Genomic DNA, 11,910 nt, shown 5'->3' with positions numbered 1-11,910 from the left:
TATACCACCTTTTTTTAAATAATACAGACTAATACCATTACCATAATACCAAAACTAGTTTACAATGCTCATCAAGACTACCTCTATGAACCTGCTACAATTTTCCACATATGATGTTATCATACTAAAAGAGACACTACACTATACTATTTTTACTTTAGTAAATCCAAAGAGACAGACTAACAATATACTTGATGACGACGGAAGTATGCCAAAGCTTGACAGTTGGCAATGACCCATACATGAAATCGATACATCTTAAATATGATGCTTCGAACGAAAACGTGTATTCCTACTCATTGATCTCCATGCTCGCTTCTTCCTCTCCCAACCATGTATCTCCCATTTCCCTTTTATCCACTTCCGGAATTTAGCCCGGCCTTTTAACCAATCATCATACTCCTTTCCCTTTGTGCACTCCACAAAATCAGCGAGATCATCCAAATCAGTCATCTTACTTGACCCTTTTAATATGTTTTTGAGGTATAACTCTCCATTACAAGTTTCTACTGTGCTAGTAACACGCCTCATACTAAATGGAACTAATGTGGTTGATAAGTTTTCAGTTTCCACATTTTCTGTTGGTGTGGAACCAATCGCAGCAGAATCATTGCTGGGTAAAAAAGAAAATGACAAGTAAATAATGAAAACATTAATCAGAAGTATGAACTATGTTAGCAATCAATAGAAAATAATGCCCATTCACTTGTACCGTTTCATTATGTATATATACATGGGTGGTATGTATAGTTTCTGTATGACAGAAATATTTAAGACAAGATGAAAGTATGTAATAAAAATTATTCATTCAATTTATAAAGTTTATTACATATTTCTTGTTCTTGATCCTAATGGGACCAACAAAATTTTGGACAAAAAATGTTGTGGTACAACCCACACGTTTTGAGTTTTGACCAACACAAAATTACCCATTGCCCGCCCCACCCATTTTTCACCTCCAGTTTGCTAGCATCTTGTCTCATCTAACATTCTGGAGTTGTAAGACTACACCACTCACCCTTTTTCTAGCTTATTAACACAATGACACAACTTCAATTCATGTGTGCAAACGTTCTACTACAGCAATATGTGAAACGGCACATCTGAAGCAATAAGAAGCATGCAAAATAGGCATATATCCTTCAAACCAGAGACTTAAATGACATGTATTATTGTCTTAGATCATACCTCAGATATAACTTCTGTATCTTCTGGAATTTAGCAGCCACCCGTAGCGTAGGGTGTCGGAATACCTGAGCCTGCACCATGTGTTAAGGCTCAATTTGTGCATATTAATCAGAAGATATGAACATTTTTAACAATAAACCAAAACAAAAAACTCACCTCTTGTTTAATGGTAGGAGATCCTTTTATTGCTAATGACCTCAAGGCATCTATATTATCTTCTTCAATGAAAAATAGATCAGTCAAACCAATTATCACAGAGATGCAACCATTTACTAAAAAGTCAAGTCCACTATCAAAACTCAACGACAGCAACCCTAGGAAATGGAAAAGCATCATCCTTGACTCATTATGACTCGTCGGATTTGTTTCCATGATGTTGTAGGCAAAAACTTGGATTGGAAGACGGACACTGAAATCTTTGAAACAGTTGATTATTCTCACAATAGAATTATATTGCTTGCTGAACGAGAGATTCTTTAAGGATTGTCTCAACGATATACTCATTAACATCAGCAAAGACGCTAAAAGGCATATATCTTGTAGACTGGCATCACCATTAAGAGGCAGTTCAATATCATTAACATCGTTAGCAGCTCTCACTAAGATGCACTTCATGAATTCTACAATCTCATGTTTGCATGCTCTGTCAATTATACAGCTATCCTGTATATATTTAAAAGAGGATGCTAAGAGGTTAGACTTATTTTTAAATAACTTTCTCCTTAAACTTGAATTCCATGAGTCATTGAATGTTGTTATCTTCTGATTGAGTTTCTTCCTTTTAGTGGGATCAGTACAATAATCAAACGAAGGCTCGGAACTTTTATTCTGCATGCTGACCAATGTAGCCCTAGAATCTGCTGAATGGTTCTTGGTTTTCAATATGGACATGTGTTGTGTGTACAATCTAACAGAGCTTTCAAACACTGAAAGACAGCAATCAACAAGTTTAGGATCAGGTGTCAGCCTTTCGTTGTCCATGCCGATACTGATTACATTAGAAACCAATGAAACAACATGAGCCTGAATTAATTTGGGTGAAGAAAGCAGAACAGGGTTATGCAACAATGTCCTGGCTGCAATGACACTCAGTTCTAAGGACTTAGAATTAGTAAAATGAACCCGTGTTATTCTATTAAGGAATTCCTGAAGAGCCCCCTCATCAGAGATTGATAGTGAAAAGTGAGAACATATCATATCCATCATAACTCCAAAGTCACCACCATTAGTTCCTTCTTTAAATAAACGTTCATGTACAGGAGAATACGAATCAATCATTTGCAAATACTTTCTCAACCGACCATGCAACAAAAGTTCATCAATGACCACCTGTTCAGATGCACATGTGAAATTGTTAAAGGATACATATACTTCTGTAGAAGTAACTCGGTGGATAATTATAAAAAGGAAAGCAGTTTGATGCCCATATGCTGATAATGAGCGAGCTTTTTCATTAAAACTTAGAGCTCTAATCCAATCTATTATTGAAATTCATGTTGCCAACAGACTGTTAGAAAATTACATTGTGATAGATGATATAAGAGAAATTAGCTTAGATGTGAAATCAGATGAAACTTGTCAAGAACATTCTTTTGTTTGACTACCATTGATGATTAAGTAAAAGTTGAAAAATAGTAGAGTTGTAGTTGGCCCTACAAAAGAGAAAGTTGATATGCCAAAAAGATAGAATATTAAGTTTTTTATAAGACGTCAATAGGAAATATTTGGTTAGACTCAAAAGGATGTCCAAAAAACCTCATCTAAGACAGGTGCCGAAGCAAAACAAGAGACTGTAAAGACTCAATTACATTTGTTTAATCCGAATATATTTGTCCTACAACAGCATTCCTATTCTTTATACTATATTTCCATTATGATTTCTACTGTTCAATTGCTGTTCAAAAAAAGTAAAAACTCTATATTAAAGATATATGCACTTGGGTATGTGGATGATTCAACAGTTAGCAACTCCATTATGTACACTTCCGTTCAAAACTTGATAAAGTTTACAGCACCTGCTCATGCTATTTAACACAGCACCTCTACTATATAATGGTGCAATTCTCCATTAAGGCATTAAACACAATCAATCCTCTCACATGTACAAAAGGCACCAAAAAATCATGATAAGTGAATCAAGAGAGTTAGATGTAAGTATTCGTGATAAAATATTGCATATTTACACACTAAAATTAACACTCAAGATTCCAATGATTAGCAGAAGGAAACCTAAATAAAAACTGGAAAAGGATTTATCTGAAAATACCTCAAGAATTAGTGTAATAGAAGGAATGCAGGAATCAAAGAGTTCTAAGGATGATAAGGTTGCAAACTTCACAAAGGAATCAGAAGAATTTCCACCGCTATATATGCATTGACAAGAATGTGACTTCTTAGAATCGGCATTTCCATGGCATCCTCCTGCTACTTCAAGCAAGGTCAACTTTTTCAATATTAAGAGAAGAACTCGTCCGCTTTCCAGAAGATGTTTTTGAGGTACAGAGAATGTCAATGTTAACATGCAACATCTTATCAATAGATTTAATTCTTCCAATTCAAGAGATCGCCTAGTGGAGACATCATGCTTTGAAGAATGCAACTCTGTCAATCTCTTTTGAAGCATTTTGAAGAGGATACTAGAGAGCGTATATACATCTTCTAAACTCAACCTGACTTCACCTTCATCAGTTTTTATGCACAGCTCATATACACCAGCTCCTTTGCCTACGCAAAGTTCTGACTTTAAAGACAACTGAAAGAGCAAATGATATAAACTCTTCAAAAGTTCTAAGTTGATACCCTGGTAACATAAGAAAGATATATATTAAAGTAAAAAGAAGCTTAAGAATAAGGTATTATTGATCATACCATGCATTGCTTGAGAATTAACGAAACCGGTACCTCAGAAGATTCAAGAGCGGAGATTAAGATTTTTAAAATATTTGTCATTGAACCATTTAGGGTTTTCTTAAGCGGTTCGTCGACTTCACGTTTATTCCTTTTAGACACCATCTCTGCCTGCACACACAAATTGGCAGAGAGATCAACCAAAACAGCAGTTATGATGATTCCCGCATAATGTCATTGTCTTGTTGATTTTGCCACGTTGACTACTCATGGAGCTTGTTTGATAGATAAGTGAGTAAGTGTTGAATGATTAAAGAAATCTGAATGATCTAGAGGCTCTACAGAATATAGGTATTGAATAAAAACTGACAAATAAGTCAATGATGAATCATATAAAAAACTTGCCATGTCAAGTTGTCAACCCTTTAAACCATTTTTAAATAGTCAGACTGTCTGATACTGTAAAACTCAATGATAAAGGCCGGATGATCTTATCCTATAATTAATAACTAATAGCTTAACTACACAACCAAGTACACAAAACATAAACTAACATATAAAATATGATATGGCAAGAAAAACAATGTGCATGCCCAGACGAAACTTAAGAGAGGGAAAATAATCAAGCATCAAAATATTCAAATTGAGTCTAATCCAACTTTATAATACATATATAAAATGAATCCCAAAAAACTAAGCAAATAAGGCGAATATAAACGGTTGAGGAAAAAAATTAAGCATTCATTTTTAGATACATTAACAAATTTCCATTGTTCGAGTTCATGTTTACTAAACACTTGATACATCAAACAGACAAACAATATAATTAATGTGGGTAAAACAAAGATTAACGTATGAACAGTGTATATACTCTCCAAGTTAAAAAGGGATGCTATTAACCCTTTGATGTCAAACCACCGGTTAACAGCAAATAATACTTTTCAAAATATTTCACCTTTCACCATTATTTTGTAGTCATGCTAAAAGGACTGAATTTCTCTGTTCTACTAGATCTATTAATTTTGTGCTCGTTTCCATACCACATGCATACTAACAAGAAACTTCCTGCTGAAAGTAAGCTGCTTGTCACTGTCGATTTGCTCTTGCAAGATCAATCTATTGTAGACTACTAGTCTGCGAAAAAGGTTCTTCCTTTCTTCTAGTGATATGTAACCTATTAGTAAAAATAGCACTTAAATGTGACCAAAAGTGCATACGTATGAGACGAGCCTAAAGTATTAGCAAACTAAAACGCTTTTCTGTGCATCCGAATTTCGAATGCTATTTTTGGATGTATTTGTTAGTACTAATATACTGGGTCACATCCATATAAGTTGTCAAGTCAGCGAAAAATACTATCCAATATATACTACACAATAAATCAAGAATTATCAAAAGCTCACATCTTTCTCTCAGGCATTTAATCAAACAGTTGGTGGGGAAATGTTACTTAATGATTTCGTGCTCAACCTGCTTGATACTGAAACACGAATTCAACTTTAACTTCATGTTAGTTTCAAGAAATCGGTGTTTGAAGTAAAGAATGTAACAAATTAGTAATAAAGTTTAAAATTGGGGGTTTTATTTATAATTATTAGTGGGAGCAAGAAAGCATATAAAAATTTGTGAATTTTTAGGGCACTGAAATAAAATTAAATGCTTCTAATTGAATTGAACTTAAATAAAAGGGAAAAGAAAAAAAAATACCGGATGAACTTGATTACAGTGGATGTATATGTATGTATAATCCGCTATTGAAATTGATGAAGAAATTTTTGTCAAAGAAAATAATTAAAGAAAAAGATATGAAGAAAAATGAAAAGGGGGGCTAAAAGAGGCGCCAAAAAAATTTGGTTCCTTTTAGATTTCGCACAGTTCACACCCTTTTTCATTTATTTACACCCCCTGGAAGGAAATTATGGCGCAAAAGACACGAAATTCGCTCCATCTGACCTGACGCTTTAAATCACACCATTGTTAGCTTTACGGTAATTCAACCCGATATGTTAAAGCAGTAGGGGCAAAAATTGTGGGGTGAATTTTGCTCTGAGCCCAAATTTATACCCATACCCTATCACTTTTAGGTCACTTCTATTCCATATTGTACATCATCTTTATGTCATTTTTATCCGACACTGTCAGGGCAGAAGAGGCGACAATTATCCCCTTCTGCCATTCGCCCATTTTGCTCTTTCTTTTTTCTTGGCCTATTGATGCATGAACAACCAACGTTTGTTTCAATTTATAGTAAAACTTTCGAAGCCTAAATATTTCCATATCAGATATGTACATGTTAAGTTTTCATAGCTATTCTATTGATTTATATATATATATACACGTATATAATGTTGTATATTTTAGATGGATAATTCTGATGGTAACAACTCAGATGAGGGTAGTAATTTTGACTACGACACTACTTCATTTTATACTAATGAGGTATAATTCAACATATCTTTATGTTAAGTATTTTGTTTTTTTTTATAAAAACATGGAATTTATATTTTCTATTATATTAGTCGTTTAATTCAGTCGAAGAACTGACGGATTTGGCACAAGCTACATCAATGTCGCTAGGCCATGTCCTAGTCAAGGGTAAAATCAAATTAAATCAAATCAAACTAAATAAAAAGTTTGGAACAAAGGAAGAATGGGGTGAGAGGTTTTTTCTTATCTATCTATTTTCGTAAATGAAGAGGTCGCCGACTCATTCTTTAACAGACATGTGGTGGGTCAACGGTTTTATAGGGAAAAAGGAAATAAAAGGGAGTTGTGAAAGGAAAAGGTGTGGATATGGTGTAAAAGGGGTAGATATGCATGTCAAATAGTCAATCAACCGTCATTGATGTTCTTAATCTACCTTTTCTCGTACTAACAAAAGAGGTGAATTTGAGAATGCAGAAGGGGCTTATGGGGTGTGGTGTCAATAGCCACATTCTCTGATGTTAATAGTATGCCCCCATCATAGAAAACGATAATAATAATAATAATAATAATAATAATAATAATAATAATAATAATAATAATAAATATATTATACATGTCAAGAAGAATGATTATGCTAGTAATCTTAGTTTATCAACCTAATATATTTTTATTTTAAAAAGAAAAATGTTTAGAATTACAAACACAAGTTTATAAAGATGTATTATTTTTTGTGTGCTTGTAAATTACAAGTAAAATGATCTAGCAATGAGACATTATGTTAATTTTCCAGTGAGTGTGTGTTTTGTTTTTTAAATGTTGTACAAAATATATACTTAGGCCTTAATAGCTTTTTGAGTTAAATGACATTTTTTATTATAATTTGTATTTATGATTTATTAATTTTTATTATTTTTTTTAATATAATAATGCTAAGTAATATAGCGGAAGTTGAAGGTTATTATTACAGATATGGCTTGGTGAATATATGATATTGGCACATCATTAGAGCATCCGGTATGGGTGTTTTTCACCGACCCCAGATCTGAGTTAGCAGTTCTTTGCCGAACATCTATCCATACCGGTCCTTCCATTCTTGGTACTTCTAACGAGTTGGTCATCACTAGCTTATAACATGTAATGTAATTAGGCAAATCAATTAACACTTTGTTTGAGTATTAAATGGTAGATACAATTAGGAGTGAGTATAGGTCGGTTTGGGTCGGTTTTTGCCTAAAACCGAAATCCGAACTGATTTATTCGGTTTTTAGAAAACCAAAACCGTTGGATTCAGTTTTTGTTCAGTTTGGTTTGTCGGTTTTCCGGTTCGATTTGGATCGGTTTCGGGTTTTTTTCGGTTTTTTCTATAAATCTTTTTTTTTTTAACGTTTTTTTGTTTATTATGTTATAAATTTTAACTTTCAATTGTTAAGAAAAAAAAATGATATAGAAACTAAAATATAAAGATGCTTCTTATTAACTAATTATATTTTTTAGGTGTTAAAATTGTTATAACCTTTATAAAACAAATTGTTTTAGTGTACATTTTTATCTAAAATATACAATTTATATAAATTTGTACACTACAAAGATAAAAAAAATTAAATATATTAACATATTTACAAATTATAAGTAATAAATATATATGTAATATGATATAAATATAAAATCAATTAAAATATATTCGGTTCGGTTCGGTTTTTGATCGGTTTTTTGGCATATGAAACCGTAACCCGAACTGATCCGTTCGGTTTTTGGTTTCTTCGGTTCGGTTTTGTCGGGGTTTTTCTCTTTTTGGTTTTCCGGTTCGGTTTTTGCTCATCCTTAGATACAATAGGTAAAACCTTGAACACGGATAACGAAATCCAATAACGACCATCTTATGTATAAAATTTGAAAGTTCGCCTTATGTCTGTTTAATCGAGATAGTAATGTCTCGTGCACGTCTCTTACAATTGAAGAAATGATCAGTAAATCAGGAAAATGATAGCTGATAGTGTACCAACTGGGCAACCCCGTCCGTACACAACCCAATAAGTGTCATCCAGGAGGCAAAGAGGCAACCTCCGGATCAAATTTTAACATATGAGTCCTACCCTTGACCTCCAATTTACTTGTCAAGATGATCTTTGCAAGTACGAGAAAAAGTTTAATCATGAGGTTAGAACTGCAGATGTCGCCCAAAACTATGAGCAGCTGCATGACAGACATGGTGCACAAAACAACTTGAATGGCCAAACTAGGTTTCACGAATTCAAACTCCATGAAACGAAAATGATAAAAGCCGGAAGAGCCCATCTGGATATCCGCATGTACGTGTAAAATTAATCACATAGTTGATGTCACCTAAAACTAACATCAAGGGGCTATATGTAGGCTCATACGAGTGAGATCGCCTATGACTGCAGTTGTTATTAATATATTTTCCAAACATCTTTTTAGGTCACTTCCCATTGAACACGATTGCTGCTTATACGGATCTTAAGATAGGACGGTATCAAGCACCAGTTGATCAGCTGAGAGGGACTAATTCGATACACAACTGGATTGCTTACATAAATATTGAATTACCAAATTCTATAAAAAAGAATTTAAATTGAAGAATAAATTGTCGGATGACATAACACAAAGAAATCACCCAGCTTATGGAATGAAGGTAGTGCTGGTATATGTAAGAAAATCTTATATTAGTAAGATCTTCATCAAAATTTCAGCCTCTAAATAAGAAAACTAACTGGCATAAGAAAGCATAACTTTTAGTATTTGTCTTAAAAGATTTACCTGTGCCACATCATTCGAAAATCCCTCGTGTACAAGAGCCTCGATGACCTCCCTTTTTGACAAGACGTTACTTGAAAAAAGGTAATAGAAGTGTTAAAATTGTACAAGTCAAAAAGAGGGGAACCTTGCACCTGCAAGTATGAATCTACACAGGAATGTGACCATGGTAAAGTTTAGCATGGCCAACAAAATTCACCTCCTTTGTAAATGAACTTAGGAAAGTGATCAATTCAGCAGGATGATCATCTTTGTCTCTACCTGCTCGAACCTTTCCAGGTGTAGCATCCAAAACCCAAACCTTGTGAAACAAAAAACTAGCAAGTACAAAGTCATAAATAAAGATACATTAATATTAATAAGACCTTTTAGCTAATATTTAATAACACCTGTTTTAGATATAACAAAACCCAAATCGACTTTCGTTTTAGCTCAAGTTTTATTTGACCCCACTTCAGATAAAAACATAACCCAAATCGACCAAATCATTGGCACCTCTAACAGTGAGCATGACCTCAACATGTCCAACAATTAAGATTTTAGCCAGCAATGACCACTTCACAGGTGAAGTAAAATAAGACACTCAAATGAAAATTTCTCTCACCGAACAGTTTTTCAGTACGTTTACTTCAACCCCAAACGTACAAGGAGCAGAAAAGATACAGCTATCCTTCATAGTGTAGTTCACGTAAAGCTTAAAAATACAGAATACTTTATGATGGCAATATGGCATTAGTAGGCATCAGAAAGCAGTGTCTATTATAGGATACAAATTCATGTTAGATGTATACTAAAGAAATCAAAAAAGGATACTCCGTATTTGTCAGCGGTAATATGTCTTAACAAAGAAGCTAGAAACCTAATTTCAAATAACGATAAAAGTTAACCAGTAATTGTATAAACCCCTGATAGCAAATAATGAAAAACTAAGGAAATGGCTTTATGAAATTACAGCTTCAGAACTACAAACAAGCACCCTTAATAAACTTCTCACAGCATCATAATTACTGCCGTTTCATTAATGAGTTCAGAATAAAACAAACTGAAAGAATAAGAAAAAAAACAAATATCACACTGTAAGACCACAGCTAGAAAGGGTCAATCAAGGTAAAACACTTATTCGATTTTAAACTTAGAGAATTGCTTTTGTAAACCTTGAGCTAAATCCCTACTACCAGTGTGCTTCAAAACATTTACGGTCTTTAAGTAACTAGAAAAGTCAGGCTTTAGACCTCTTTCCATCATTTCATCAAGAATCTTTCTAGCAGCATCAACATTTCCTTTCTTTTGATGCATCCTCGCAAGAACGGTGTACATCTTATTAGTAGTAGGCACCTTCTTCATCTCCATATCACGCACATATTCATATGCCTTGTCATATCTTCCAGCATTACAATAACCTTTCACGAGAGCAATATGAGTTGAAACTCGAGGAGTAAGACCCATATGCATTAATCGCTTCAAGCTCTCGCTTGCAAACTCCATCCTACCAAGCCTACATGAATTCGCAATAAATGTTTCAAATGTTATTGGATCCGGGTCAACACCCTTTTCTTTCATTTCCTTAAACAGACTCAAAGCTTCAGAAAGCTTATCATGTTTACATAAACTACCTAAAATATAGTTATATATCTTACAATCCGGTTCACAACCCGCCTCTCTCATCTCCACAATCAAGCCAAACGCTTCGTCTACACATCCTCTCCTACACTTCTCACGAACCAAAATCGCATAATACCCCAACTGCTTCCCCGTAATCTCCATCACAAACTTCGCCAACTCAAAACAATCAACACCACAAAGCATCCTAATCAACTCATAAACACCCGACTTTCCAACACTCCCACCAACATCACGCAAAATCCGAACCACCAACTCAACTTTCTCGATAATATCCGTTTTCCTCGAATCAAGCACAGGCAAAAACCCAAATGCCTTATCATTAATACACACCCCTTCTTCCCTAAACCGTTCCAAAACCGCTCTCATCGTATCGTAATCCCCTACCCACCCACAATTATCAATCATCAAACTACAAACATCAACATTATGATACAAATACATGTTATTATCACGAACCCATTCGAAAAACCGCAACGCGGATATTCTTTCTACACTCAAAACACTAAGAATCTCACAAACACATTTCTTGGAAAGTTTTGTTTCTATCAAATCTAATTTGGGCCTACAATCATTCCCATTAGTACTCTTAATTACATCAATTAACTTTGAAACTAAACTAGGTGAAACTAATGGTGATTTGGGCCTAGTTATTTTTAAGTCTCTTGAAATATTTGATGAAATTGAAAAATATCTGTGAATATAAAATGGGGCTTTTAAACTATGATTAAAAGATAAGAAATTTGAAGAGATTTGGGGATTAGGGTTTAGGGTTATAAGGGAAATAGGGTTTAAGAGAAACCTGATTGAAAGAAGCTGCTTTCGTGAGATATTCATCATTTCTGTTATTTTGCCGATTTCAATTTCATACAATCATTTTGTGATTTTTTTGCAGTCATGTGAGCACAAGTGTGAGGGTAATCTTTATTCCTGGAGGGAATGGAGTCAATGATCGATATATACTTGAAGGGTGAAAAATGTTAAAAGACCAAACGAATTTAAGTTACAAGAAACTTGGCTCGGCTCGGCTCGGCTCGGCTCGAATGTTATTGC

General features: G+C 34.1%; 2 protein-coding genes and 1 long non-coding RNA gene across 3 annotated transcripts; all 3 read right to left on the bottom strand.

Annotated features, from left to right (window-relative positions):
- Positions 1-14: 14 nt before the first annotated feature.
- LOC122588827 lies at positions 15-3,925 on the bottom strand. Its single transcript, XM_043761038.1, has 4 exons — positions 3,455-3,925; positions 1,345-2,517; positions 1,189-1,259; positions 15-613 (listed from the first exon to the last, which is right to left on the bottom strand). Exons 1-4 carry the CDS (start codon positions 3,809-3,811, stop codon positions 259-261), a joined length of 1,956 nt encoding a protein of 651 aa, XP_043616973.1. The 5' UTR covers positions 3,812-3,925; the 3' UTR covers positions 15-258.
- A 28-nt stretch (positions 3,926-3,953) lies between these two features.
- On the bottom strand, positions 3,954-5,796 carry LOC122586601. Its single transcript, XR_006322045.1, has 3 exons — positions 5,743-5,796; positions 4,090-4,206; positions 3,954-3,988 (listed from the first exon to the last, which is right to left on the bottom strand). It is a non-coding gene; the product is annotated as an uncharacterized LOC122586601 (long non-coding RNA).
- A 4,557-nt stretch (positions 5,797-10,353) lies between these two features.
- On the bottom strand, positions 10,354-11,301 carry LOC122588212 (pentatricopeptide repeat-containing protein At1g12775, mitochondrial-like). The gene has a single exon (XM_043760337.1). It carries the CDS (start codon positions 11,299-11,301, stop codon positions 10,354-10,356), a length of 948 nt encoding a protein of 315 aa, XP_043616272.1.
- Between the last annotated feature and the right edge of the window lie 609 nt (positions 11,302-11,910).

The sequence above is a fragment of the Erigeron canadensis genome, chromosome 2 (assembly GCF_010389155.1).
Source record: "Erigeron canadensis isolate Cc75 chromosome 2, C_canadensis_v1, whole genome shotgun sequence".
Lineage (NCBI taxonomy): Eukaryota > Viridiplantae > Streptophyta > Magnoliopsida > Asterales > Asteraceae > Erigeron > Erigeron canadensis.
The sequence above is the reverse complement of the archived record's forward strand: the minus strand, read 5'-3'. Positions and strand labels throughout refer to the sequence as shown.

What these genes read in the sequence shown, in the direction of transcription:
- LOC122588827 (XM_043761038.1), bottom strand. Translation starts at nt 3,811, where the DNA reads ATGCTTCAAAAGAGATTGACAGAGTTGCATTCTTCAAAGCATGATGTC. An exon ending in CTATTACACTAATTCTTGAG is followed by an intron (nt 2,518 to 3,454) that starts GTATTTTCAGAT and finishes GCATCTGAACAG; the next exon opens with GTGGTCATTGATGAACTTTT. An exon ending in CTCCTACCATTAAACAAGAG is followed by an intron (nt 1,260 to 1,344) that starts GTGAGTTTTTTG and finishes CACATGGTGCAG; the next exon opens with GCTCAGGTATTCCGACACCC.
- LOC122588212 (XM_043760337.1), bottom strand. Translation starts at nt 11,301, where the DNA reads ATGTATTTGTATCATAATGTTGATGTTTGTAGTTTGATGATTGATAAT.